At 43.4% G+C, this 27,146-nt stretch overlaps 1 protein-coding gene across 1 annotated transcript in view; it reads right to left on the bottom strand.

The window, feature by feature from the left end:
* LOC135513387 (S-antigen protein-like) overlaps window positions 1–26,207 on the bottom strand; it is a 46,356-nt gene extending 20,149 nt beyond the window's left edge. Inside the window, exons 1-5 of the mRNA XM_064936312.1 lie at window positions 25,770–26,207; window positions 24,777–25,615; window positions 24,321–24,695; window positions 23,787–24,222; window positions 23,437–23,647 (exon numbers count right to left, since the gene is read on the bottom strand). Of these exons, the coding sequence (XP_064792384.1) occupies window positions 23,437–23,647; window positions 23,787–24,222; window positions 24,321–24,695; window positions 24,777–25,615; window positions 25,770–26,207 (2,299 nt within the window). The remainder of the gene's footprint in view (window positions 1–23,436; window positions 23,648–23,786; window positions 24,223–24,320; window positions 24,696–24,776; window positions 25,616–25,769) is intronic.
* Window positions 26,208–27,146: the final 939 nt, after the last annotated feature.

Below are 27,146 nucleotides of genomic sequence, written 5' to 3'. Positions count from 1 at the left end.
TTGACCTGAGGGACTAAAAGAGAGTGGGTTTTGTGGTAACGTTGGATTACACAGTGTTGCATCACTAATAGGAGTGACACACAACCTGACAATGGCTTAAACATATGTTACACACTTCATAACTAGATAGTTAGATATCAGACCATGTTAGACACTTCATAACTAGATATAGTTAGATGTCAGACCATGTTAGACACTTCATAACTAGATAGTTAGATGTCAGACCATGTTAGACACTTCATAACTAGATAGTTAGATATCAGACCATATTAGACACTTCAGAACTAGATAGTTAGATGTCAGACCATGTTAGACACTTCATAACTAGATAGAGTTAGATGTCAGACCATGTTAGACACTTCATAACTAGATAGTTAGATGTCAGACCATGTTAGACACTTCATAGCTAGATAGTTAGATATCAGACCATGTTAGACACTTCATAACTAGATAGTTAGATGTCAGACCATGTTAGACACTTCATAGGTAGATAGTTAGATATCAGACCATGTAGACACTTCATAACTAGATAGTTAGATGTCAGACCATGTAGACACTTCATAACTAGATAGTTAGATGTCAGACCATGTTAGACACTTCATAACTAGATAGTTAGATGTCAGACCATGTTAGACACTTCATAACTAGATAGAGTTAGATATCAGACCATGTTAGACACTTCATAGGTAGATAGTTAGATGTCAGACCATGTTAGACACTTCATAACTAGATAGTTAGATGTGAGACCATGTTAGACACTTCATAACTAGATAGAGTTAGATGTCAGACCATGTTACACACTTAATAACTAGATAGAGTTAGATATCGGACTATGTTAGACACTTCATAACTAGATAGTTAGATATCAGACCATGTTAGACACTTCATAACTAGATATAGTTAGATGTCAGACCATGTTAGACACTTCATAACTAGATATAGTTAGATGTCAGACCATATTAGACACTTCATAACTAGATAGTTAGATATCAGACCATGTTAGACACTTCATAGGTAGATAGTTAGATATCAGACCATGTTAGACACTTCATAACTAGATAGAGTTAGATGTCAGACCATGTTAGACACTTCATAGGTAGATAGTTAGATGTCAGACCATGTTAGACACTTCATAGCTAGATAGAGTTAGATGGAATTACAGAACATAAGCAAAAAGAAAAATGTAAAGTTGAAAAAAAAATGAATATTTGGTTCAATCTGGCCTACTTGCAAATATTTTCCACATTGAGTAGTTGGATAAAGAATTCAAGCAGTAGCTCCAGCATAGACAAAGACTATACTTGGATACCGATCATAACAGAACACACTATACTTGGATACCGATCATAACAGAACACACTATACTTGGATACCGATCATAACAGAACACACACTACTTGGATACCGATCATAACAGAGCACACTCTACTTGGATACCGATCATAACAGAACACACTATACTTGGATACTGATCATAACAGAGCACACTCTACTTGGACACCGATCATAACAGAACACACTACTTGGATACCGATCATAACAGAACACACTATACTTGGATACCGATCATAACAGAACAGACTCTACTTGGATACCGATCATAACAGAACACACTATACTTGGATACCGATCATAACAGAACAGACTCTACTTGGATACCGATCATAACAGAACACACTCGACTTGGACCGATCATAACAGAACACACATGATCATAACAGAACACTCTACTTGAATACGATTGGATACCGATCATAACAGAACACACTCGAATTGGATACCGATCATAACAGAACACAATCTACTTGGATACCGATCATAACAGAACACACTATACTTGGATACCGATCATAACAGAACACACTATACTTGGATACCGATCATAACAGAACACACTCTACTTGGATACCGATCATAACAGAACACACTATACTTGGATACCGATCATAACAGAACACACTACTTGGATACCGATCATAACAGAACACACTCTACTTGGATACCGATCATAACAGAACACACTCTACTTGGCTCTTGGGCAGTTCATTTCCGAAGCTAATTCCGGTCTAATTAATTTGCTCTTATTAGATAAATAAGTGGAAGAGGGAGGGGGACCTTCCCTGTCATGAGACTGTTTGCCCAGTGGACATCTGGTAATAAAGTGGACACGTTCACCAGATAATTGTTAGCTGATACTGGCAGTGGCCACACTTGAGTGTGTGCACTTGAACGAGGCACCCCTAGGGGGAGCCGTAGCCAGGAACCAGGAACCAGGAGTGGGTGTTACTACATTATTCATCCCCTCTCCTCCGCTACGAGCGACAGAAGAGAGCGGGGGGGGGGGGGGGTCCTGCACTCCTGTCTGAAGTCAAGGAGAGGAAGAAAATTACCAGGCCGGACTTGTTCAAAATGCATTAACAGCCAAAAGGCACTCTCAAAGACAGATAAATAGATATTTAAATTGGCATTTACTTTTGGATATTCAACTGAGATTAGTTTTCATTAGATATGTAATCACTGGAGCTGGTGCGAGTCATGAGGTATGGCTACGCTTAAGATGAAAGTAATATAAAACAAAACAACACCTTTAAACAGAAGGTTAATACGATACATGATCCATACAAATGTGGCCATTAGGGTAATAAAATTGGGTGGCAGTTTCATCAAAAAATTGAAATCCAACTCCTCTCGGACAGAATACATTAAGTAAATTAAGAGAATGTGTGGTATTTTATTTGTATTTTTTAGTATTATTGTTATTATTTTATATTTATATTATATTACTTTTATTATTTATAAAAAAATGAATATACAAGTGGTTATAAATTAGCTATTGGAATAGAGAGTTCCAACATTTTGAACATGATTTGAAATTCAAACTTATTGTTTTGTTGTTTAACTTTGAAAAACGTTTGGCACATTATACTGTTATCAAATCAACAACAACAAATTGTTCATCAAAAAGACCAAACTGTTTACCCAGAAACAGCAACTTTCAAAGAAAAGACAAGGAGAAGGAAAAGGCCATTTCAGGAATTGATTTTGCCCCTGACTGTTTATAGTGAATCCCACAATCTCTTCGACCACCAGGGTGTCATGTTTCTCATGGGATGACACTCTGTCCATCTTCAAATTACAAAGACATAAACATGTTTGTTTTTCCCTCCTCTATTGTCTAATAAAAGAAGACACATGGACTTCCCGTGGAGCTAGGTAAATTCCACCCCCCCAGCCTAAGCTTCAGCATAAGTCTGCAGAAATCATTCTTGAGGGGCTATAAAATGTGTGCATGTCGAATTAACCCCAGGGAATCAGATGAGCGGAGGTGAGCCTGAGGTTTAGCAAACTGATACGACCGGACACCAGTCAGTTAATTAGGCATTCAATACACCATCTCTCAGCTGGGATCTTCACCGTGGCGTCAGTAGCTACGGAATATATTTCTTTCTTTTAAAGCTTTATGGCCGGGCTCTATATCAAAAGCTTTAGTTAGCAGGGGGGGGATGCTGTCTCTTACAAGGATTGACAGAGAATGAGCGGCTCAAAGCATGTCGCCAGAATTGGAGAATAGGTAAATTTGTCAGAAGACAAAGAAGCACCAGATTTGAAAAGCAATATGTGCTCTGTATTTTCCCATAATAAGGTATTAAATAGCTCTGAACCGCTTTAAGGGGGATATCGTCTGTTATAAAGGAAGTAGAGCTCCTTTAAAACCCAGACAATACCTTGTTGAGACAGTTTTTATGTGGTTTCAACATGCATTTATCATCCTTCTCCCGGGTAAATGTGATAGGTCCCAGGCCCTGTAGGCACCACACTGTGTAGTAAGATAGGTCCCAGGCCCTGTAGGCATCACACCCTGTAGTAAGATAGGTCCCAGGTCCTGTAGGCATCAGATAGGCATCACACTGTGTAGTAAGGCCCTGTAGGCATCACACCCTGTAGTAAGATAGGTCCCAGGCATCACCCTGTAGTAAGATAGGTCCCAGGCCCAGGCATCACACCCTGTAGCAAGGTCCCAGGCCCTGTAGGCACTGTGTAGTAAGATAGGTCCCAGGCCCTGTAGGCATCACACCCTGTAGTAAGATAGGTCCCAGGTCCCATAAGATAGGTCCCAGGCCCTGTAGGCATCACACCTCACACTGTGTAGTAAGATAGGTCCCAGGCCCTGTAGGCATAGTAAGATAGGTCCCAGGCCCTGTAGGCATCACACTGTGTAGTAAGATAGGTCCCAGGTCCTGTAGGCATCACACCCTGTAGTAAGATAGGTCCCAGGCCCTGTAGGCATCACACTGTGTAGTAAGATAGGTCCCAAGGCATCACACCCTGTAGTAAGATAGGTCCCAGGCATCCCTGTGTAGTAAGATAGGTCCCAGGTAGGCATCACACCCTGTAGTAAGATAGGTCCCAGGTCCTGTAGGCATCACACTGTGTAGTAAGATAGGTCCCAGGCCCTGTAGGCATCACATAGTAAGATAGGTCCCAGCATCACACTGTGTAGTAAGATAGGTCCCAGGTCCTGTAGGCATCACACCCTGTAGTAAGATAGGTCCCAGGTCCTGTAGGCATCACACCCTGTAGTAAGATAGGTCCCAGGTCCATAAGGTCCCAGGTCCTGTAGGCATCACACCCTAGGCATCACACACCCTGTACTCCCAGGTAGGTAGGTATAGTAAGATAGGTCCCAGGCCCTGTAGGCATCACTCCTGTAGTAAGATAGGTCCCAGGCCCTGTAGTAAGATAGGTCCCAGGCCCAGGCATCACACCCTGTAGTAAGATAGGTCCCAGGCCCTGTAGGCATCACACCCTGTAGTAAGATAGGTCCCTGGCCCTGTAGGCATCACACCCTGTAGTAAGATAGGTCCCAGGCCCTGTAGGCATCACACCCTGTAGTAAGATAGGTCCCAGGTCCTGTAGGCATCACACCCTGTAGTAAGATAGGTCCCAGGCCCTGTAGGCATCACACCCTGTAGTAAGATAGGTCCCAGGCCCTGTAGGCATCACTCTGTGTAGGAAGATAGGTCCCAGGCCCTGTAGGCATCACACCCTGTAGTAAGATAGGTCCCTGTATGATAGGTCCCAGGCCCATAGGCCATCCATCACCTGTGTAGTAAGATAGGTCCCAGGCCCTGTAGGCTGTGTAGTAAGATAGGTCCCTGGCCCAGGCATCACACCCTGTAGTAAGATAGGTCCCAGGTCCTGTAGGCATCACACCCTGTAGTAAGATAGGTCCCAGGCCCATCACACCCTGTAGTAAGATAGGTCCCAGGCCCTGTAGGCATCACACCCTGTAGTAAGATAGGTCCCAGGTCCTGTAGGCATAGTAAGATACACCCTGTAGTAAGATAGGTCCCAGGCATCACCTGTAGTAAGATAGGTCCCAGGTCCTGTAGGTCTGTAGTAAGATAGGTCCCATCCTGTAGGCATCACACCCTGTAGTAAGATAGGTCCCAGGCATCCTGTAGGCATCACACCCATCAGGTCCCAGGCCCTGTAGGCATCACACCCTGTAGGCATCACACCCTGTAGTAAGAGGTCCCAGGGTCCTGTAGTAAGATAGGTCCCAGGTCCTGTAGGCATCACACCCTGTAAAGATAGGTCCCAGGTCCTGTAGGCATCACACCCTGTAGTAAGATAGTCCCAGGTCCTGTAGGCATCCCTGTAGTAAGATAGGTCCTGTAGGCATCACACCCTGTAGTAAGATAGGTCCCAGGCATCCTGTAGGCATCACACCCTGTAGTAAGATAGGTCCCAGGCATCACACCCTGCATCACACCCTGTAGTAGGCATCAGGCACCCTGTAGTAAGATAGGTCCCAGGCCCTGTAGGCATCACACCCTGTAGTAAGATAGGTCCCAGGCATCACACCCTGTAGTAAGATAGGTCCCAGGTCCTGTAGGCATGTGTAGGCATCACACCCTGTAGTAAGATAGGTCCCAGGCCCTGTAGGCATCACATCTGTAGTAAGATAGGTCCCTGGCCCTGTAGGCATCACACCCTGTAGTAAGATAGGTCCCAGGCCCTGTAGGCATCACACTGTGTAGTAAGATAGGTCCCAGGTCCTGTAGGCATCCCAGGTCCACACCCTGTAGGCATAAGATAGGTCCCAGGCCCTGTAGGGCATCCCAGGCCCACTGTAGTAAGATAGGTCCCAGGCCCTGTAGGCATCACACTGTGGATAGGTCCCAGGTCCTGTAGGCATCACACCCTGTAGTAAGATAGGTCCCTGTAGGCATCACCTAAGATAGGTCCCATCCTGTAGGCATCCACCCTGTAGTAAGATAGGTCCCAGGCCCTGTAGGCATCACACCCTGTAGTAAGATATAGTAAGGCATCACACCCTGGCATAGTAAGATAGGTCCCAGGTCCTGTAGGCATCACACCCTGTAGTAAGATAGGTCCCAGGCATCACCTAAGTAGGCATCACTGTAGTAAGATAGGTCCCAGGCCCTGTAGGCATCACACTGTGTAGTAAGATAGGTCCCAGGCCCTGTAGGCATCACACCCTGTAGTAAGATAGGTCCCAGGCCCTGTAGGCATCACACCCTGTAGTAAGATAGGTCCCAGGCCCTGTAGGCATCACACCCTGTAGTAAGATAGGTCCCAGGCCCTGTAGGCATCACACCCTGTAGTAAGATAAGGTCCCAGGCCCTGTAGGCATCACACCCTGTAGTAAGAGGTCCCAGGTCCCTGTAGTAAGATAGGCCCCAGGGCGTAGGCATCACCCAGGTCCCAGGCCCCCTGTAGTAAGATAGGTCCCAGGTCCTGTAGGCATCACACCCTGTAGTAAGATAGGTCCCTGGCCCTGTAGGCATCACACCCTGTAGTAAGATAGGTCCCAGGCCCCACCCTGTAGTAAGATAGGTCCCAGGTCCTGTAGGCATCACACCCTGTAGTAAGATAGGTCCCAGGCCCTGTAGGCATCACACCCTGTAGTAAGATAGGTCCCAGGCCCTGTAGGCATCACACCCTGTAGTAAGATAGGTCCCAGGCCCTGTAGGCATCACACCCTGTAGTAAGATAGGTCCCAGGCCCAGGTCCTGTAGGCATCACACCCTGTAGTAAGATATGTCCCAGGTCCTGTAGGCATCACACCCTGTAGTAAGATAGGTCCCAGGTCCTGTAGGCATCACACCCTGTAGTAAGATAGGCCCTGTAGGCATCACACCCTGTAGTAAGATAGGTCCCAGGTCCTGTAGGCATCACCCACCCTGTAGGCATCACACCCAAAATGTGCCATCCATAATCAGGTGGTAGGCATCACACCCTGTAGCAAAATGTGCCATCCATAATCAGCTAAGAATAAATGGGCTTGATTGTCCATAGCTAGACTGTATGAGACTGTCTCTAATGCCGTACCCCTGACTAATAATGATACTCTACCATACTCTGCCATACTGCATCACACTCTACCATACTCCACCACACTGTGCCATGTTCTACCATACTCTGCCATACTACATCACACTCTACCATACTCCACCACACTGTGCCATATTCTACCATACTCTGCCATACTCAGCCATTACCCCGACATACTCTGCCATAAGGTCCCATATTCTACCATACTCCACCATACTCCGTCACATTCTACCATACTCTGACTTACTCCACCATGTTCCACCATACTCCCCCATAAGGTGCCATATTCTACCATACTCTGCCATACCCGGCCATACTCTGGCATACTCTACCATGCTCTGGCATACTCTACCATGCTCTGCCATACTCTGGCATACTCTACCATACTCTGCCATACCCTACCATACCCTACCATACCCTACCATACTCTACCATACTGTCCAATACCCTGCCATACTCTGGCATACTCTACCATACCCTGCCATACTGTGCCATACCCTATCATCTTCCATACTGTACTATACTCTACCAAAAGTCAGACCCAACAATTGTTATCACAAAGCACAATTGCACTGCTTTCCTAGACAGACCACATTTAGCCCACTTGTCCCCCATTTCAAGGAAGAATCTTGTCTCCTTGTGTCGTTCCCGAACTGAAGACATGCGGTTTATAAATCAAAGCCCTGTGTCCATGGCTCTTGTTATAGAAACACTTAATCCCTGGTTGTGAACGGTAAACAAGAGAAAAACCCCAGCGTGGAGCAGGATAGGTTGACGTGACATTTCAAATGTAATCACCGTTCCCCCTATTTTTTGGGTACTTTTTTGTGATGTGACAGGAACACAGACAAAGTGAGAGAGCATTGTAACACCGGAACAAATAGACACATAAATGTCTGTTGGCATCTCAAGTCAAATGTCGGCGTCTCCGATGGAACTGTTTGTTGTGAAAACCCGACGGAATCCTATGTATTTATTAGTAAGATCTACCGGGGGCTAAAACACGTCGCTTATTTGACAGTGGGGTTTTGGTTCGGTGTGATTCAGAGAGGTTGGCACGGTGCTACTCTCACACCCCGACCCCACCAGGGGGCTTTTAGAAGTCGACTTACATTGGTCTTCCCGTTACTTTTCATGTTCTGATGGAAAAATATCCCTTTGAAATCCCCTGAGCTGCACATTTTAATCTCATTTGTGGATGTGAGTGATGCCCGAGACAGGGCCAAGAAGGGCCACGGACACACTTTTATGTTGCATAATTTCAGTCGCCCGGGAGAATCCTACAGCTGACATTGGAGGAGTGATTTAATTGATTCTAATCATACACCTGAGATTGGAAAGACCTAAACCCGCTATCTGTCCTGGAAAATGCCTCCTGGTACCTATGAGCATAAGTCACTTTTTCATTCATGGGTGAGGCTGGTTGTGTCCTGAAAGGGAACTTTCTGAAATCACAGAGTGACATTCGCATAACTAATTGTTGCTATGTGTGTCTTTTCCCTGGACTTAATTTGGATAGGAAGGAAGTTAGGCTTTACTGTATCATATCTGACAGGAAGTTAGGCTTTACTGTTTCATATCTGACAGGAAGTTAGGCTTTACTGTTTCATATCTGACAGGAAGTTAGGCTTTACTGTATCATATCTGACAGGAAGTTAGGCTTTACTGTATCATATCTGACAGGAAGTTAGGCTTTACTGTATCATATCATATTGATAGGAAGTTGTTTACTGTATCATATCTGACAGGAAGTTAGGCTTTACTGTATCATATTGACAGGCTTTATCATATCTGACAGGAAGTTAGGCTTTACTGTATCATATCTGACAGGAAGTTAGGCTTTACTGTATCATATCTGACAGGAAGTTAGGCTTTACTGTATCATATCTGACAGGAAGTTAGGCTTTACTGTATCATATCTGACAGGAAGTTACTGTTTCATATCTGACAGGAAGTTAGGCTTTACTGTTTCATATCTGTATCATATCAGTGACAGGAAGTTAGGCTTTACTGTATCATATCTGACAGGAAGTTAGGCTTTACTGTATCATATCTGACAGGAAGTTAGGCTTTAATATATCATATCTGACAGGAAGTCAGGCTTTACTGTTTCATATCTGACAGGAAGTTAGGCTTTACTGTATCATATCTGACAGGAAGTTAGGCTTTAATATATCATATCTGACAGGAAGTTAGGCTTTACAGGAAGTCAGGCTTTACTGTATCATATCTGACAGGAAGTTAGGTTTCATATTACTGCTTTACTGTATCATATCTGACAGGAAGTTAGGCTTTACTGTTTCATATCTGACAGGAAGTTAGGCTTTACTGTATCATATCTGACAGGAAGTTAGGCTTTAATATATCATATCTGACAGGAAGTCAGGCTGTACTGTATCATATCTAACAGGAAGTTAGGCTTTACTGTATCATATCTGACAGGATGTTAGGCTTTAATATATCATATCTGACAGGAAGTTAGGCTTTACTGTATCATATCTGACAGGATGTTAGGTATTAATATATCATATCTGACAGGAAGTTAGGCTTTACTCTATCATATCTGACAGGAAGTTAGGCTTTACTGTTTCATATCTGATGACATTCCGGACGATTCTGTGCTTCTAACTTTGTGGCAACAGTTTGGGGAAGGCCCTTTCCTGTTTCAGCATGACAAGGCCCCCATGCACAAAGTGAGGTCCATATAGAAATGGTTTGTCGAGAACGCCGTGGAAGAACTTGAGTGGCCTGCACAGAGCCCTGACCTCAACCCCATCGGACACCTTTGGGATGATTGGAACGCTGACTGCGAGCCAGGCCCAATCGCCAAACATCACTAATGCTCTTGTGGCTGAATGGAAGCAAGTCCCTGCAGCAATGTTCCAACATCTAGTGGAGAGCCTTCCCAGAAGAGTGGAGGCGGTTATAGCAGCAATGTTCCAAAATCTAGTAGAAAACCTTCCCAGAAGAGTGGAGGCCATTATAGCAGCAATGTTCCAACATCTAGTGGAAAGCCTTACCAGAAGAGTGGAGGCGGTTATAGCAGCAATGTTCCAACATCTAGTAGAAAACCTTCCCAGAAGAGTGGAGGCTGTTATAGCAGCAATGTTCCAACATCTAGTAGAAAACCTTCCCAGAAGAGTGGAGGCTGTTATAGCAGCGATATTCCAACATCTAGTGGAATGCCTTCCCAGAAGAGTGGAGGCTGTTATAGCAGCAATGTTCCAACATCTAGTAGAAAACCTTCCCAGAAGAGTGGAGGCTGTTATAGCAGCAATGTTCCAACATCTAGTGGAAAGCCTTACCAGAAGAGTGGAGGCGGTTATAGCAGCAATGTTCCAACATCTAGTAGAAAACCTTCCCAGAAGAGTGGAGGCTGTTATAGCAGCAATGTTCCAACATCTAGTAGAAAACCTTCCCAGAAGAGTGGAGGCTGTTATAGCAGCGATATTCCAACATCTAGTGGAATGCCTTCCCAGAAGAGTGGAGGCTGTTATAGCAGCAATGTTCCAACATCTAGTGTAAAGCCTTCCCAGAAGAGTGGAGGCTGTTATAGCAGCAATGTTTCAACATCTAGTGGAAAGCCTTCCCAGAAGAGTGGAGGCTGTTATAGCAGCAAAGGGGGGACCAACTCCTTATTAATGCCCATGATTTTGGAATGAGATGTTAGACGAGCAGGTGCATTAGGAAAGTATTCAGACCCCTTGACTTTTTCCACATTTTGATACGTTACAGCCTTATTCTAAAATGGATTAAATAGTTTTTTTCACTAATCAATCTACACACAATAAACTATAATGACATCACAATACCCCATAATGACATCACAATACCCCATAATGACATCACAAAACCCCATAATGACATCACAATACCCCATAATGACATCACAATACCCCATAATGACAAATCAAAAACAGCATTTTAGACTGTTATGTAAAACAAAATCTGAACTAGCACATTTACATAAGTATTCAGACCCTTTACTCAGTACTTTGTTGAAGCACCTTTGGCAGCAAATACAGCCTCGTGTCTTCTTGGGTACAACGCTACAAGCTTGGCACACCTGTATTTGGAGAGTTTCTCCCATTATTCTGTGCAGATCCTCTCAAGCTCTGTCAGGTTGGATGGGGAGCGTAGCTGCAAAGCATTTTCAGGTCTCTCCAGAGATGTTCAATGGTTGTTCTTCTGGAAGGTTCTCCCATCTCCACAGAGGAACTCTGGAGCTCTGCCAGAGTGACCATCGGGTTCTTGGTCACCTGCCTGACCATAGCCCTTCTCCCCTGATTGCTCAGTTTGGACAGGCGACCAGCACTAGGAAGACTCTTGGTGGTTCCAGACTACTTCCATTCTTCCACTCGGGGCTCCATAGTGGCGCAGCGGTCAAAGGCACTGCATCTCAGTGCTAGAGGCTTCACTACAGACCCTGGTTCGATTCCAGACTGTATTACAACAGTGATTGGGTGTCTCATAGGTTGGCACACAATAGGCCCAGTGTTGTCAAGGTAAGGGTTTGGCCAGAGTAGGCTGTCATTATAAATAATAATTTGTTCTTAACTGACTTTCCAAGATAAATAAAGGCTAAATAAATAAATAAGAATGATTGAGGCCACTGTGTTCTTTGGGACCTTCAATGCTGCAGAAATGCTCTGGTACCCTTTCCCAGATCTGTGCGTCGACACAATCCGATCCTTACATAGACAAGTGTGTGTCTTTTCCAAATCATGTCCAATCAATTTAATTTTCCACAGATGCACTCTAATCAAGTTGAAGAAACATCTCAAGGATGGTCAATGGAAACAGGATGCACCTGAGCTCAATTTCGGGGTCTCATAGCAAATCTATCTACATCATCCATTTCCATTTTCCATCAGGGGAATTACAAAGTTGTGTTATTAATAATGTCTCAACAATTTAAATATAATCAAGGCTGAAGTTAATTTATATTTTTTTTATTTTTTTATTTTACCTTTATTTAACCAGGCAAGTCAGTTAAGAACACATTCTTATTTTCAATGACGGCCTGGGAACTTTGGGTTAACTGCCTGTTCAGGGGCAGAACGACAGATTTGTACCTTGTCAGCTCGGGGGTTTGAGACCTGCCTCCCCGTGAATTATAGATTTGTTTCAGCTATTGGGTCCAAGCGGTTCTGTCTTGTATGGAGGCGAGTCCTTTACTAAAACAGAAATTAAATCACATTTACTGGTACATTTTTAGTGAAACTGAGTGTTCCTGACCGGAGTTAAAACAACACTTACAGTGTTAAAGTAATACAAAATGTGTATCTATTTGACAACTTTTATACTTTTCAAACACATACCCTTTCTCAATTACGGTATACAGAGTCAGAGGACGGCAAATATATTGGACACTTGTGGGGAAAAGCAATTATGGAACGTCTTGGTTTGCGTTGATCTGTTTAACTTCTCCGTTCCCTCCCTTTGGAATACTGTTGCAATTTGTTTTTAAGGAAAAACCAGAGAGAAATCAAATAGAATGCAAAGCCAAACTGTAACAAGTCATTAGCTAGAAAATTTGGTGGGTGGATATTACAGTATAAAAGAATAGCAAAAACAATCAGACACAGTTTGCCTGGGGAAAATATGAAATAGTTGGTTTACTCATATTTAAAGTCTTTCTTCACATGGCGGCTAGCCAATGAGCAGAAGGGTTTTGAGATTACAAGCAAGGAAATGTAATCATTATTGCTTCATCCAAATGACCAAATGTAAGTAATATTTTCTCAGACTACTCTTCCCACAGTGCTCTACTCTTCCCACAGTGCTCTACTCTCCCCACAGCGCTCTACTCTTCCCACAGCGCTCTACTCTCCCCACAGTGCTCTACTCTCCCCACAGTGCTCTACTCTTCCCACAGCGCTCTACTCTTACCACAGTGCTCTACTCTTACCACAGTGCTCTACTCTTCCCACAGCGCTCTACTCTTACCACAGTGCTCTACTCTCCCCACAGTGTTCTACTGCTCTACTCTCCCCACAGTGTTCTACTCTTACCACAGTGCTCTACTCTTACCACAGTGCTCTACTCTTACCACAGTGCTCTACTCTTCCCACAGTGCTCTACTCTTACCACAGTGCTCTACTCTTACCACAGTGCTCTACTCTTCCCACAGTGCTCTACTCTTCCCACAGTGCTCTACTCTTCCCACAGTGCTCTACTCTCCCCACAGTGTTCTACTCTCCCCACAGTGTTCTACTCTTCCCACAGTGCTCTACTCTTCCCACAGTGTTCTACTCTTCCCACAGTGCTCTACTCTTACCACAGTGCTCTACTCTTCCCACAGTGCTCTACTCTTCCCACTCTTCGTAAAAATGTACGAACACAAAAATGCACTTTTTTGTTGTTTTAATTCACTTTTTTGGTTAGTGTTAGGCATACGGTTAGCAATGTGGGTTTAATATCTGAAGACAAAGAAGATAAACTGTAGAACTAGATGGGGCTTCTGACTTTGCAACTTGTCCAGATAGTGCCAAGAGCATCCTTCAGAGTTCACAGTGGGAAGCTAGTCCACACATGGACACCGTGGGAGACCCTGGATTGGTCAGCTATACTTTGGTTGTTTTATCTAACATCTGTTTGTTCCCGTTGCCTTGTCTACCAGGTTCCCCTGTACTTTAAAATACCTTAAAGTGTCTTCGGATACCACTTTTACTTTCTCCACGTTGTTGTTGTGTTACAGCCTGAATTTAACATGGATTACAATGAGTTGTTCTGTGTCACTGGCCTGACACACAATATCCCATAATGTCAATGTGAAATTATGTTAGTTTTTTTAGAAATGTTTACAAATGAATACGAAGTGAAAAACCGAAATGACTTGAGTCGATTATTCAACCGTTTTTTATGGCAAGCATAAATAAGTTCAGGAGTCAAAATATGTTTAACAAGTCACATAATAAATTGCAAGGACTAACTTGCTGTGGAGGAAGGAAAACCACTCAGGGATTTCACCATGAGAACAACGGTGAATTTAAAACAGTTACAGAGTTGAATGATAGGAGAAAAACTCAGGATGAATCAGCAATGTTGTCCACTACCTTCCACTTGATTGAATCCAGTTTGTTGTGTTACAATCTGAATTCAAAATAGATTACATAGATTTTTTTCTCTCTCACCAATCTACACACAGTATACCCAATAATGCCAAAGTGAAAACATGTTTTCTAACTTTTCTAATAATTTATTGAAAGTGAAATATATAAATATCTCGTTTACATAAGTATTCACACCACTGAGTCAATACATGTTAGAATCACCTCTGGCAGCCATTACAGTTGTGAGTCTTTCTGGGTAAGTCTCTAAGAGCTTTGCACAGCTGGATTGTACATAATATCTGAACATTATTAATAAAACAAGTATGTCAATTTGGTTGTTGATCATTTCTAGACAGCCATTTTAAAGTCTTGCCATTGATTATAAAGCCAATTTATGTCAAAACTGTAACTAAGCAACTCCAGTGTAGATTTGGCCTTTTGTTTAGGTTATTTCCCCACCAAAAAACTCTCTAGTCGTTGTCAATGGCAAGCATACCCATAACATGATGCAGCCACCACCATCTTTGATAATATGAAGAGTGGTACTCAGTGATGTGTTGGATTTTCTCCAAACACTTCAGGACATAAAATGTATTTCTTTGCCACATTTTTAGCATTTTTACTTTAGTGCCAAATTGCAAACAGGATTCATGTTTTTGAATATTTTTTATTTTGTACAGGCTTCCTTCTTTTAATTCAGTAATTTAGGTTAGTATCGTGGAGTAACTGCAGTGCCTTCAGAAAGTATGCAAAAAATCCTAGAGGAAGTCTGTGTTCCAACAGACACGAGGAGATGAATTCACCTTTCAGCAAGACAATAATGTAAAACTCAAGGCCAAAAATAATACACTGGATTTGCCGTGAATCTAACATGCATTGACTCAGTGGGTTGAATACCTACTGTATCTAATCAAGATATATTGGGTTTTTATTTTGTCTATTTTTTTCCACATCTGTTAGACTTTTTCTTCCACTTTGAAATTAAATAGTATTTTGTGTAGATTGTTGGGGGGGGGGGGTCAATTAATTCCATTTGAAACCATTCCCAATTTGTAAGTAATAATGGAACAAGTCTAGGAATGTGAAGGCAACGTAACAGTGAAACAAATGAATGCTGCTTTTGTTTTGGGATCCTGTGTTGTTCTTCAATTGGACAAACATAATAAACATGTTGGACAAACATAATAAACATGTTGGACAAACATAATAAACATGTTGGACAAACATAATAAACATGTTGGACAAACATAATAAACATGTTGGACAAACATAATAAACATGTTGGACAAACATAATAAACATGTTGGACAAACATAATAAACATGTTGGACAAACATAATAAACATGTTGGACAAACATAATAAACATGTTGGACAAACATAATAAACATGTTGGACAAACATAATAAACATGTTGGACAAACATAATAAACATGTTGGACAAACATAATAAACATGTTGGACAAACATAATAAACATGTTGGACAAACATAATAAACATGTTGGACAAACATAATAAACATGTTGGACAAACATAATAAACATGTTGGACAAACATAATAAACATGTTGGACAAACATAATAAACATGTTGGACAAACATAATACACATGTTGGACAAACATTAATAACCATGTTGGACAAACATAATAACCATGTTGGACAAACATAATAAACATGTTGGACAAACATAATAAACATGTTGGACAAACATAATAAAATATGTTGGACAAACATAATAAACATGTTGGACAAACATAATAAAACATTGTGGACAACCATAACAAACATGTTGGACAAACAAAATAAACATGATGGTAAAGATTCATATTTTAATGGAATGATTCGTGTGACTACATCAAATATGATATGCGTTTAATATACTCCCAGAAGATGGTTTGGCTGTCTGGTGAACCTGTGTCCTAAATTGCATCCTATTCCCTAGGTAGTGCACTAGTGGTGCCCAGAGGCTCTGGTCAAAAGTAGTGCCCTTTCATAGGGGAATAGGGTGTCATAGAGCTCTGGTCAAAAGTAGTGCACTACATAGAGAATAGTGTGCCATAGAGCTCTGGTCAAAAGTAGTGCCCTATATAGTGGAATAGGGTGCCATAGGGCTCTGGTCTAAAGTAGTGCCCTACATAGGGGAATAGGGTGCCATAGGGCTCTGGTCTAAAGTAGTGCCCTACATAGGGGATAGGGTGCCAAGGGCTCTGGTCTAAAGTAGTGCCCTACATAGGGGATAGGGTGCCATAGGGCTCTGGTCTAAAGTAGTGCCCTACATATGGGATAGGGTGCCATAGGGCTCTGGTCTAAAGTAGTGCCCTACATAGGGGAATAGGGTGCCATAGGGCTCTGGTCTAAAGTAGTGCCCTACATAGGGGATAGGGTGCCATAGGGCTCTGGTCTAAAGTAGTGCCCTACATAGGGGAATAAGGTGCCATAGGGCTCTGGTCTAAAGTAGTGCCCTACATAGGGGATAGGGTGCCATAGGGCTCTGGTCTAAAGTAGTGCCCTACATAGGGGATAGGGTGCCATAGAGCTCTGGTCAAAAGTAGTGCCCTACATAGAGAATAGTGTGCCATAGGGCTCTGGTCTAAAGTAGTACCCTACATAGGGGAATAGGGTGCCATTTCAGTTGTGGCCACAGACTGGATGGACGGTTGCTGCATATCGGTGATGTAAACACATCATTCTTCCTCCTTCAGGGAGATCAGTATTATATACAGTCGTTGTTGTATGAAACTCCGTTCCATCTCATATTGCTCAAATGAACCGCAAACCTGGTTTTAACAAAACAGATCATGCTTTCCTCACAGCACCACGCCTCTCTCCTATTGGACCGAGATAGTCTGTGTATTGGTATGTAGGCTATTTGACCTAGATAGTTTGTGTATTGGTATGTAGACTATTTGACCGAGATAGTTTGTGTATTGGTATGTAGGCTATTTGACCTAGATAGTTTGTATTTGACCTAGATAGTTTGTGTATTGGTATGTAGGCTATTTGACCTAGATAGTTTGTGTATTGGTATGTAGGCTATTTGACCTAGATAGTTTGTGTATTGGTATGTAGGCTATTTGACCTAGATAGTTTGTGTATTGGTATGTAGGCTATTTGACCTAGATAGTTTGTGTATTGGTATGTAGGCTATTTGACCTAGATAGTTGGTGTATTGATATGTAGGCTACGTGTGCCTTTTTAAAATATGTATGTAGTTCTGACCTTGAGCTGTTCTTGTCTATTAAGTCATTCTGTATTATGTTTTGTGTCGACCCCAGGAAGAGTAGCTGCTGCTTTTGCAACAGCTAACGGGGATCCTAATAAAATACCCCCCCCAAAAAAGACAAAAAAAATGACACTTTATTTATTTATTTTTTTATTTATTTTTTTCACCTTTATTTAACCAGGTAGGCAAGTAGAGAACAAGTTCTCATTTACAATTGCGACCTGGCCAAGATAAAGCAAAGCAGTTCGACACATACAACGACACAGAGTTGCACATGGAGTAAAACAAACATACAGTCAATAATACAGTAGAAACAAGTCTATATACGATGTGAGCAAATGCGGTGAGATAAGGGAGGTAAAGTCAAAAAAAGGCTATGGTGGCAAAGTAAATACAATATAGCAAGTAAAACAATGGAATGGTAGATTTGCAATGGAAGAATGTGCAAAGTAGAAATAAAAATAATGGGGTGCAAAGGAGCAAAATAAATAAATAAATACAAATAAATACAGTAGGGAAAGAGGTAGCTGTTTGGGCTAAATTATATGTGGGCTATGACACGCTCCTCCCTTAGTCAGTACAGCCCCCTGCTAAAACAAGTGGTTATGTAGAACCTTCTAGAGGGCCACACATGAACCCAGCCATCCAACCCCTCAGATTATATTTCTCCCAGCGGTCTAATCTCATATTTAGATACAGTAAAGAAGGGCCAACATTTATTTTCATTTACAGAATGTCTCTGTTGAGTCAACAACTCAACCTCAGAGTAATGCATGTCAGAGGGCCATCACACGACACATATTATAACAGCTCAGCCATGTACCATGTAGATTAGTACCGCTCAGCCATGTACCATGTAGATTAGTACTGTTTAACCATGTACCATGTAGATTAGTACTGTTTAACCATGTACCATGTAGATTAGTACAGCTCAGCCATGTACCATGTAGATTAGTACTGTTTAACCATGTACCATGTAGATTAGTACTGCTCAGCCATGTACCATGTAGATTAGTACCGCTCAGCCATGTACCATGTAGATTAGTACTGTTTAACCATGTACCATGTAGATTAGTACTGTTTAACCATGTACCATGTAGATTAGTACAGCTCAGTCATGTACCATGTAGATTAGTACTGTTTAACCATGTACCATGCAGATTAGTACCGCTCAGCCATGTACCATGTAGATTAGTACTGTTTAACCATGTACCATGTAGATTAGTACTGCTCAGCCATGTACCATGCAGATTAGTACCACTCAGACATGTACCGTGTAGATTAGTACTGTTTAACCATGTACCATGTAGATTAGTACTGTTTAACCATGTACCATGTAGATTAGTACTGTTTAACCATGTGCCATGTAGATTAGTACTGTTTAACCATGTACCATGTAGATTAGTACAGCTCAGCCATGTACCATGTAGATTAGTACTGTTTAACCATGTACCATGTAAATTAGTACTGTTTAACCATGTACCATGTAGATTAGTACAGCTTAGCCATGTACCATGTAGATTAGTACAGCTCAGCCATGTACCATGTAGATTAGTACAGCTCAGCCATGTACCATGCAGATTAGTACCACACAGCCATGTACCATGTAGATTAGTACCGCTGAGCCATGTACCATGTAGATTAGTACAGCTCAGCCATGTACCATGTAGATTAGTACAGCTCAGCCATGTACCATGTAGATTAGTACTGTTTAACCATGTACCATGTAGATTAGTACAGCTCAGCCATGTACCATGTAGATTAGTACAGCTCAGCCATGTACCATGTAGATTACCCCTTGGGTTGTGCCGTGGCGGAGATCTTTGCGGGCTATACTCAGCTTTGTCTCAGGATGGTAAGTTGGTGGTTGAAGATATCCCTCCAGTGGTGTGGGGGCTGTGCTTTGGCAAAGTGGGTGGGGTTATATCCTTCCTGTTTGGCCCTGTCCGGGGGTGTCCTCGGGTACAGTGTCTCCTGACCCCTCCTGTCTCAGCCTCCAGTACATGCTGCCGGGGGCTAGGGTCAGTTTGTTATAAGTACTTCTCCTGTCCAATTCGGTGTCCTGTGTGAATTAAGTGTGCGTTCTCTAATTCTCTCCTTCTCTCTCTCGGAGGAGCTAGCCCTAGGACCATGCCCCAGGACTACCTGACATGATGACTCCTTGCTGTCCCCAGTCCACCTGGCCGTGCTGCTGCTCCAGTTTCAACTGACCTGAGCCCTAGGACCATGCTAAAACCCAGGACTACTTGACATGATGACTCCTTGCTGTCCCCAGTCCACCCCCTCAGATTATATTGCTGCTCCAGTTTCAACTGTTCTGCCTTAATCTCATGCTGGTCATTTAGATGAACACAGTAAAGAGTGCCAACATTTATTTTCCATTTTCAGAATGCTTCTACACCTACATTCTCTGTTTGTTTTAGTTTCAACAACTTTGAGATATCAGCTGATGTACGAAGGGCTATATAAATAAATTTGATTTGATTTGATTTGATTTGATTAGTACTGTTTAACCATGTACCATGTAGATTAGTACTGGTCAGCCATGTACCATGTAGATTAGTACAACTCAGCCATGTACCATGTAGATTAGTACTGTTTAACCATGTGCCATGTAGATTAGTACTGTTTAACCATGTACCATGTAGATTAGTACTGTTTAACCATGTACCATGTAGATTAGTACCACTCAGACATGTACCATGTAGATTAGTACTGTTTAACCATGTACCATGTAGATTAGTACTGTTTAACCGTGTACCATGTAGATTAGTACTGTTTAACCATGTACCATGTAGATTAGTACTGTTTAACCATGTACCATGTAGATTAGTACTGTTTAACCATGTACCATGTACATTTACATTTAAGTACTCTTTCCAACCATGTACCATGTACCTTATGACATTGGAACAGCCATGTACTAGATTTAACCATGTACCATGTAGATTTAGCTACATGTACCATGTAGATTTACTGTTTAACCATGTACCATGTAGATTAGTACAGCTCAGACATGTACCATGTAGATTAGTACTGTTTAACCATGTACCATGTAGATTAGTACAGCTCAGACATGTACCATGTAGATTAGTACTGTTTAACCATGTACCATGTAGATTAGTACTGTTTAACCATGTACCATGTAGATTAGTACTGCTCAGCCATGTACCATGTAGATTAGTACTGTTTAACCATGTACCATGTAGATTAGTACTGTTTAACCATGTACCATGTAGATTAGTACTGTTTAACCATGTACTGTTTAACCATGTAGATTAGTACTGTTTAACCATGTACCATGTAGATTAGTACTGTTTAACCATGTACCATGTAGATTAGTACTGCTCAGCCATGTACCATGTAGATTAGTACTGTTTAACCATGTACCATGTAGATTAGTACAGCTCAGTCCACACTTGACTTAACTCGGCTGAAGAGAGAGATGAACGAGTGGTTAACCATATAACTCGACATAGAGAAATATGTATATATTTTTTTATACATCCTCAGTTTATGTGCAGTGTTTTGTGGGTTAAAACAACACTTCACATATTCCCCCCTCCTCTCCCTAAAAAAACTCCCCCTTTTGCACCCCCGCCCTCCCCCCTTCTAGGGTTATTCAGACAATGCTGCAGCCCTCCTGAATTTACATTACACCTTCCATACAAAAAAAAACAACCCTTGATGCATATTAAAATATGACGTCTCCTACGTGGCCCTGTTTAATTCACTGATTTCACATTCTAATCACTTTCCCCCTTTACGGCTCTTTTTCTAAGGAGCTTCATTAATCTGTGTTGAATACAATGACATACATCTTTAATGAGGTCGCTGTCACAGTGTATTTCAGTTAGAGAGCTGCAAACTGAATGACAGCAAGCAATATTAATCCATTTAACATGGACTGTATTCATTTTTTTATGGAACAAGAATGGAGGGCGGCTCAGTTATCTCAGTTATTTATTCTCTCTCTCTGACGTTTTTTTATTTTCAAACGGTTTTGGATTTATTTTCATGCTCAATAGACACCGTATTTCCTCAAACTTGAAGACCTGAGTATAAATACGATTTACATGTCATTAAGAAGTAAATTAGGAAAATGCCTTTCAAGTAGAGACAAGTACATGAGCATAATCTCAAATCAAATCAAAATCAAATCAAATTTATTTGTCACATACACATGGTAAGCAGATGTTAATGCGAGTGTAGCGAAATGCTTGTGCTTCTAGTTCCGACAATGCAGTAATAACCAACAAGTAATCTAACTAACAATTCCAAAACTACTGTTTTATACACAGTGTAAGGGGATAAAGAATATGTACATAAAGATATATGAATGAGTGATCTCCATATTCAAGCAGTAGCCTCTGGGTAAAGCGCTGTGGGAGAACAGCAGGTAGGGGGGCTATATGTCATCCAGCTGACCTATGAACTCCACATCCCAACTTTTATTCACTGTGGGTTTTGACTATGGAGGAGGTGTTTCAACACCCGGAGTCCGCCTCCACCCTGATAATTTACAGACACCTGTATCAGAGAGGAGAGAGGAGGAAGGAAGGAAGGAAGGAAGGAAGGAAGGAAGGAAAGAAGGAAGGAAGGAAGGAAGGAAAGAGGAAGGAAGGAAGGAAGGAAGGAAGGAAGGAAGGAAGGAAGGAAGGAAGGAAGGAAGGAAGGAAGGAAGGAAGGAAGGAAGGAAGGAAGGAAGGAAGGAAGGAAGGAAGGAAGGAAGGAAGGAAGGAAGGAAGGAAGGAAGGAAGGAAGGAAGGAAGGAAGGAAGGAAGGAAGGAAGGAAGGAAGGAAGGAAGGAAGGAAGGAAGGAAGGAAGGAAGGAAGGAAGGAAGGAAGGAAGGAAGGAAGGAAGGAAGGAAGGAAGGAAGGAAGGAAATAAAGGTGGTAACAGTTACGGAAAAACAAATTATCGAAAATCTCCCTTAATGGTCCTCCTCCTGTTATAACATTAAAATATTAAGATTAATTCCTTCAAAGCTTGCAAAGAAAATTAAAAAGACAATTAAGGATGCTATTTCAAATTCAAAAAAAAATGACTGCTGTGATTTTAGGTTTTGGTGCCAAATCCCAGCAGAGATAATTTGCTGTACGTTTAAGTCCGGTGAGATCTCTGGCTGTCTGTGTAAAAGAGACAATCTGCAGTAGCTACTTCCATTTTCGGACATATAAACTATTATTAAATACCCATTGATTCTTGAAGAATATAACTTTGAAAAGGTCTCATGAGTTTAGTTCAACTATCGTACCGCGTCAAACCCCAAAATATAAGCTTGTTTTTACTCCAGTGTTTTGTAAATAAGGTAAACGAGAAAACAAACAGCCTCAAACCATGGTTACAACTATACTTTTGATATTATGGGATGGTTCTGTCATCCATAGCATTGTCTATGAATTACATTTCTCCTGTTCCATCCCTCAGCTATTACAGAAACAGTGGTGGGGGATGGGCTTTTGTTATTGTTTAAATTGCGGATTGCCCTTTTAAATAAGGAAGTTACGCTTGGTATGAGACATGTTTTTGCAGTAGCTTTAGCGATTATAGGAAATTATATGCAAAGCCGGAGTTCTGATCCGAAGTTAATTTATAATTGTGTAGAACTTATTAATTAGCAATGTTGTTGTTAGAGAGGCATGCAGTACAAAGGGATTGAGTTCCTGCCCGACAACTTGGGAATGAAACAAGGAAACTCTTCTACAGGCCCTTATCCCCCCCCTCCCCCTCATTTTCTTGTAGACCATTTGACTATTCACTATGAACCCCTCAGGAAGAACACATGACTTACCAGAGTCCAGGCTAGGTGAGTTATCAGAGTCCAGGCTAGGTGACTTATCAGAGTCCAGGCTAGGTGAGTTATCAGAGACCAGGTGGGGTGACTTATCAGAGACCAGGCAGGGTGACTTACTAGAGTCCAGGCGGGGTGACTTATCAGAGTCCAGGCGGGGTGACTTACCAGAGTCCAGGCTGGGTGACTTATCAGAGTCCAGGCGGGGTGACTTACCAGAGTCCAGGCAGTGTGACTTATCAGAGTCCAGAGTCCAGGTCCATGGGGTGACTTACCAGAGTCCCAGTGACTTGTCAGAGGGTGACTTATCAGAGTCAGAGTCCAGGTCCAGGCTAGGTGGGGTGACTTACCAGAGTCCAGAGTCCAGGCAGGGGTGACTTATCAGAGTCCAGGCGGTGTGACTTATCAGAGTCCAGGCGGGGTGACTTATCAGAGTCCAGGCGGGGTGACTTACCAGAGTCCAGGCAGTGTGACTTATCAGAGTCCAGGCAGGGTGACTTACCAGAGTCCATGCAGGGTGACTTATCAGAGTCCAGGCGGGGTGACTTAACAGAGTCCAGGCGGGGTGACTTAACAGAGTCCAGGCTAGGTGACTTGTCAGAGTCCAGGCGGGGTGACTTAACAGAGTCCAGGCTAGGTGACTTATCAGAGTCCAGGCGGGGTGACTTACCAGAGTCCAGGCTAGGTGACTTACCAGAGTCCAGGCTAGGTGACTTACCAGAGTCCAGGTGGGGTGACTTACCAGAGTCCAGGCGGGGTGACTTAATAGAGTCCAGGCGGGGGTGACTTATCAGAGTCCAGGCGGGGTGACTTACCAGAGTCCAGGCAGGGTGACTTATCAGAGTCCAGGCGGGGTGACTTAATAGAGTCCAGGCGGGGGTGACTTATCAGAGTCCAGGCGGGGTGACTTACCAGAGTCCAGGCAGGGTGACTTATCAGAGTCCAGGCGGGGTGACTTACCAGAGTCCAGGCGGGGTGACTTACCAGAGTCCAGGCAGGGTGACTTATCAGAGTCCAGGCGGGGTGACTTACCAGAGTCCATGCAGGGTGACTTATCAGAGTCCAGGCGGGGTGACTTATCAGAGTCCATGCAGGGTGACTTACCTGAGACCAGGCGGGGTGACTTATCAGAGTCCAGGCTAGGTGACTTATCAGAGTCCATGCAGGGTGACTTATCAGAGTCCAGGCGGGGTGACTTACCAGAGTCCAGGCGGGGTGACTTACCAGAGTCCAGGCGGTGTGACTTATCAGAGTCCAGGCTAGGTGAGTTATCAGAGTCCAGGCGGGGTGACTAACCAGAATCCAGGTGGGGTGACGTATCATAGTCCAGGTTATGTGACTTATCAGAGTCCAGGCGGGGTGATTTATCAGAGTCCAGGCTAGGTGACTTGTCAGAGTCCAGGCGGGGTGACTTACCAGAGTCCAGGCTAGGTGACTTACCAGAGTCCATGCTAGGTGACTTATCAGAGTCCAGGCGGGGTGACATACCAGAGTCCATGCAGGGTGACTTATCAGAGTCCAGGCGGGGTGACTTAACAGAGTCCAGGCGGGGTGACTTATCAGAGTCCATGCTAGGTGACTTACCAGAGTCCAGGCTAGGTGACTTACCAGAGTCAAGGCGGGGTGACTTATCAGAGTCCATGCAGGGTGACTTATCAGAGTCCAGGCGGGGTGACTTATCAGAGTCCAGGCTAGGTGACTTGTCAGAGTCCAGGCGGGGTGACTTACCAGAGTCCAGGCTAGGTGACTTACCAGAGTCCATGCTAGGTGACTTATCAGAGTCCAGGCGGGGTGACATACCAGAGTCCATGCAGGGTGACTTATCAGAGTCCAGGCGGGGTGACTTAACAGAGTCCAGGCGGGGTGACTTATCAGAGTCCATGCTAGGTGACTTACCAGAGTCCAGGCTAGGTGACTTACCAGAGTCCAGGCGGGGTGACTTATCAGAGTCCATGCAGGGTGACTTATCAGAGTCCAGGCGGGGTGACTTACCAGAGTCCAGGCGGGGTGACTTATCATTGTCCAGGCTATGTGACTTATCAGAGTCCAGGCGGGGTGATTTATCAGAGTCCAGGCTAGGTGACTTATCAGAGTCCAGGTGGGGTGACTTATCAGAGTCCAGGCGGGGTGACTTATCAGAGTCCAGGCGGGGTGACTTATCAGAGTCCATGCAGGGTGACTTACAGTATCAGAGTCCAGGCTATGTGAGTTATCAGAGTCCATGATAGGTGACTTATCAGAGTCCATGATAGGTGACTTATCAGAGTCCATGATAGGTGACTTATCAGAGTCCATGATAGGTGACTTATCAGAGTCCATGCAGGGTGACTTACAGTATCAGAGTCCAGGTTATGTGAGTTATCAGAGTCCAGGCTAGGTGACTTACCAGAGTCCAGGCTAGGTGACTTACCAGAGTCCAGGCTAGGTGACTTATCAGAGTCCAGGTGGGGTGACTTATCAGAGTCCAGGCGGGGTGACTTAACAGAGTCCAGGCGGGGTGACTTATCAGAGTCCATGATATGTGAGTTATCAGAGTCCATGATAGGTGACTTATCAGAGTCCATGCTGGGTGATTTAATATACTCCAGGCTGGGTGACTTAACATACTCCAGGCTGGGTGACTTAACATACTCCAGGCTGGGTGACTTTACATACTCCAGGCTGGGTGACTTAACATACTCCAGGCTGGGTGACTTAACATACTCCAGGCTGGGTGACTTTAGATACTCCAGGCTGGGTGACTTAACATACTCCAGGTTGGGTGACAACATACTCCAGGCTGGGTGACTTAACATACTCCAGGCTGGGTGACTTTACATAATCCAGGTTGGGTGACAACATACTCCAGGCTGGGTGACTTAACATACTCCAGGCTGGGTGACTTTACATAATCCAGGTTGGGTGACAACATACTCCAGGCTGGGTGACTTAACATACTCCAGGCTGGGTGACTTTACATACTCCAGGCTGGGTGACTTAACATACTCCAGGTTGGGTGACAACATACTCCAGGTTGGGTGACAACATACTCCAGGCTGGGTGACTTAACATACTCCAGGCTGGGTGACTGAACATACTCCAGGCTGGGTGACTTAACATACTCCAGGCTGGGTGACTTAACATACTCCAGGCTGGGTGACTTAACATACTCCAGGCTGGGTGACTTAACATACTCCAGGCTGGGTGACTTAACATACTCCAGGCTGGGTGACTTAACATACTCCAGGCTGGGTGACTTTACTCCAGGCATACATACCAGGCTGGGTGACTTAACATACTCCAGGCTGGGTGACTTAACATACTCCAGGCTGGGTGACTTAACATACTCCAGGCTGGGTGACTTAACATACTCCAGGCTGGGTGACTTAACATACTCCAGGCTGGGTGACTTAACATACTCCAGGCTGGGTGACTGAACATACTCCAGGCTGGGTGACTTAACATACTCCAGGCTGGGTGACTTAACATACTCCAGGCTGGGTGACTTAACATACCCCAGGCTGGGTGACTTTACATACTCCAGCCTGGGCGATTTAATGCAGGGATGTTATTTATGTTTTACCAGTAGTGTTTACCAGTAGTGTTTACCAGTAGTGTTTACCCAGTAGTGTTTACCAGTAGTGTTTACCAGTAGTGTTTACCAGTAGTGTTTTACCAGTAGTGTTTACCAGTAGTGTTTACCAGTAGTGTTTACCAGTAGTGTTTTACCA

The sequence above is a fragment of the Oncorhynchus masou genome, chromosome 24 (genome assembly GCF_036934945.1).
Source record: "Oncorhynchus masou masou isolate Uvic2021 chromosome 24, UVic_Omas_1.1, whole genome shotgun sequence".
NCBI classification, from domain to species: Eukaryota; Metazoa; Chordata; class Actinopteri; order Salmoniformes; family Salmonidae; genus Oncorhynchus; species Oncorhynchus masou.
This window is presented reverse-complemented; position numbering and strand designations above follow the sequence as displayed.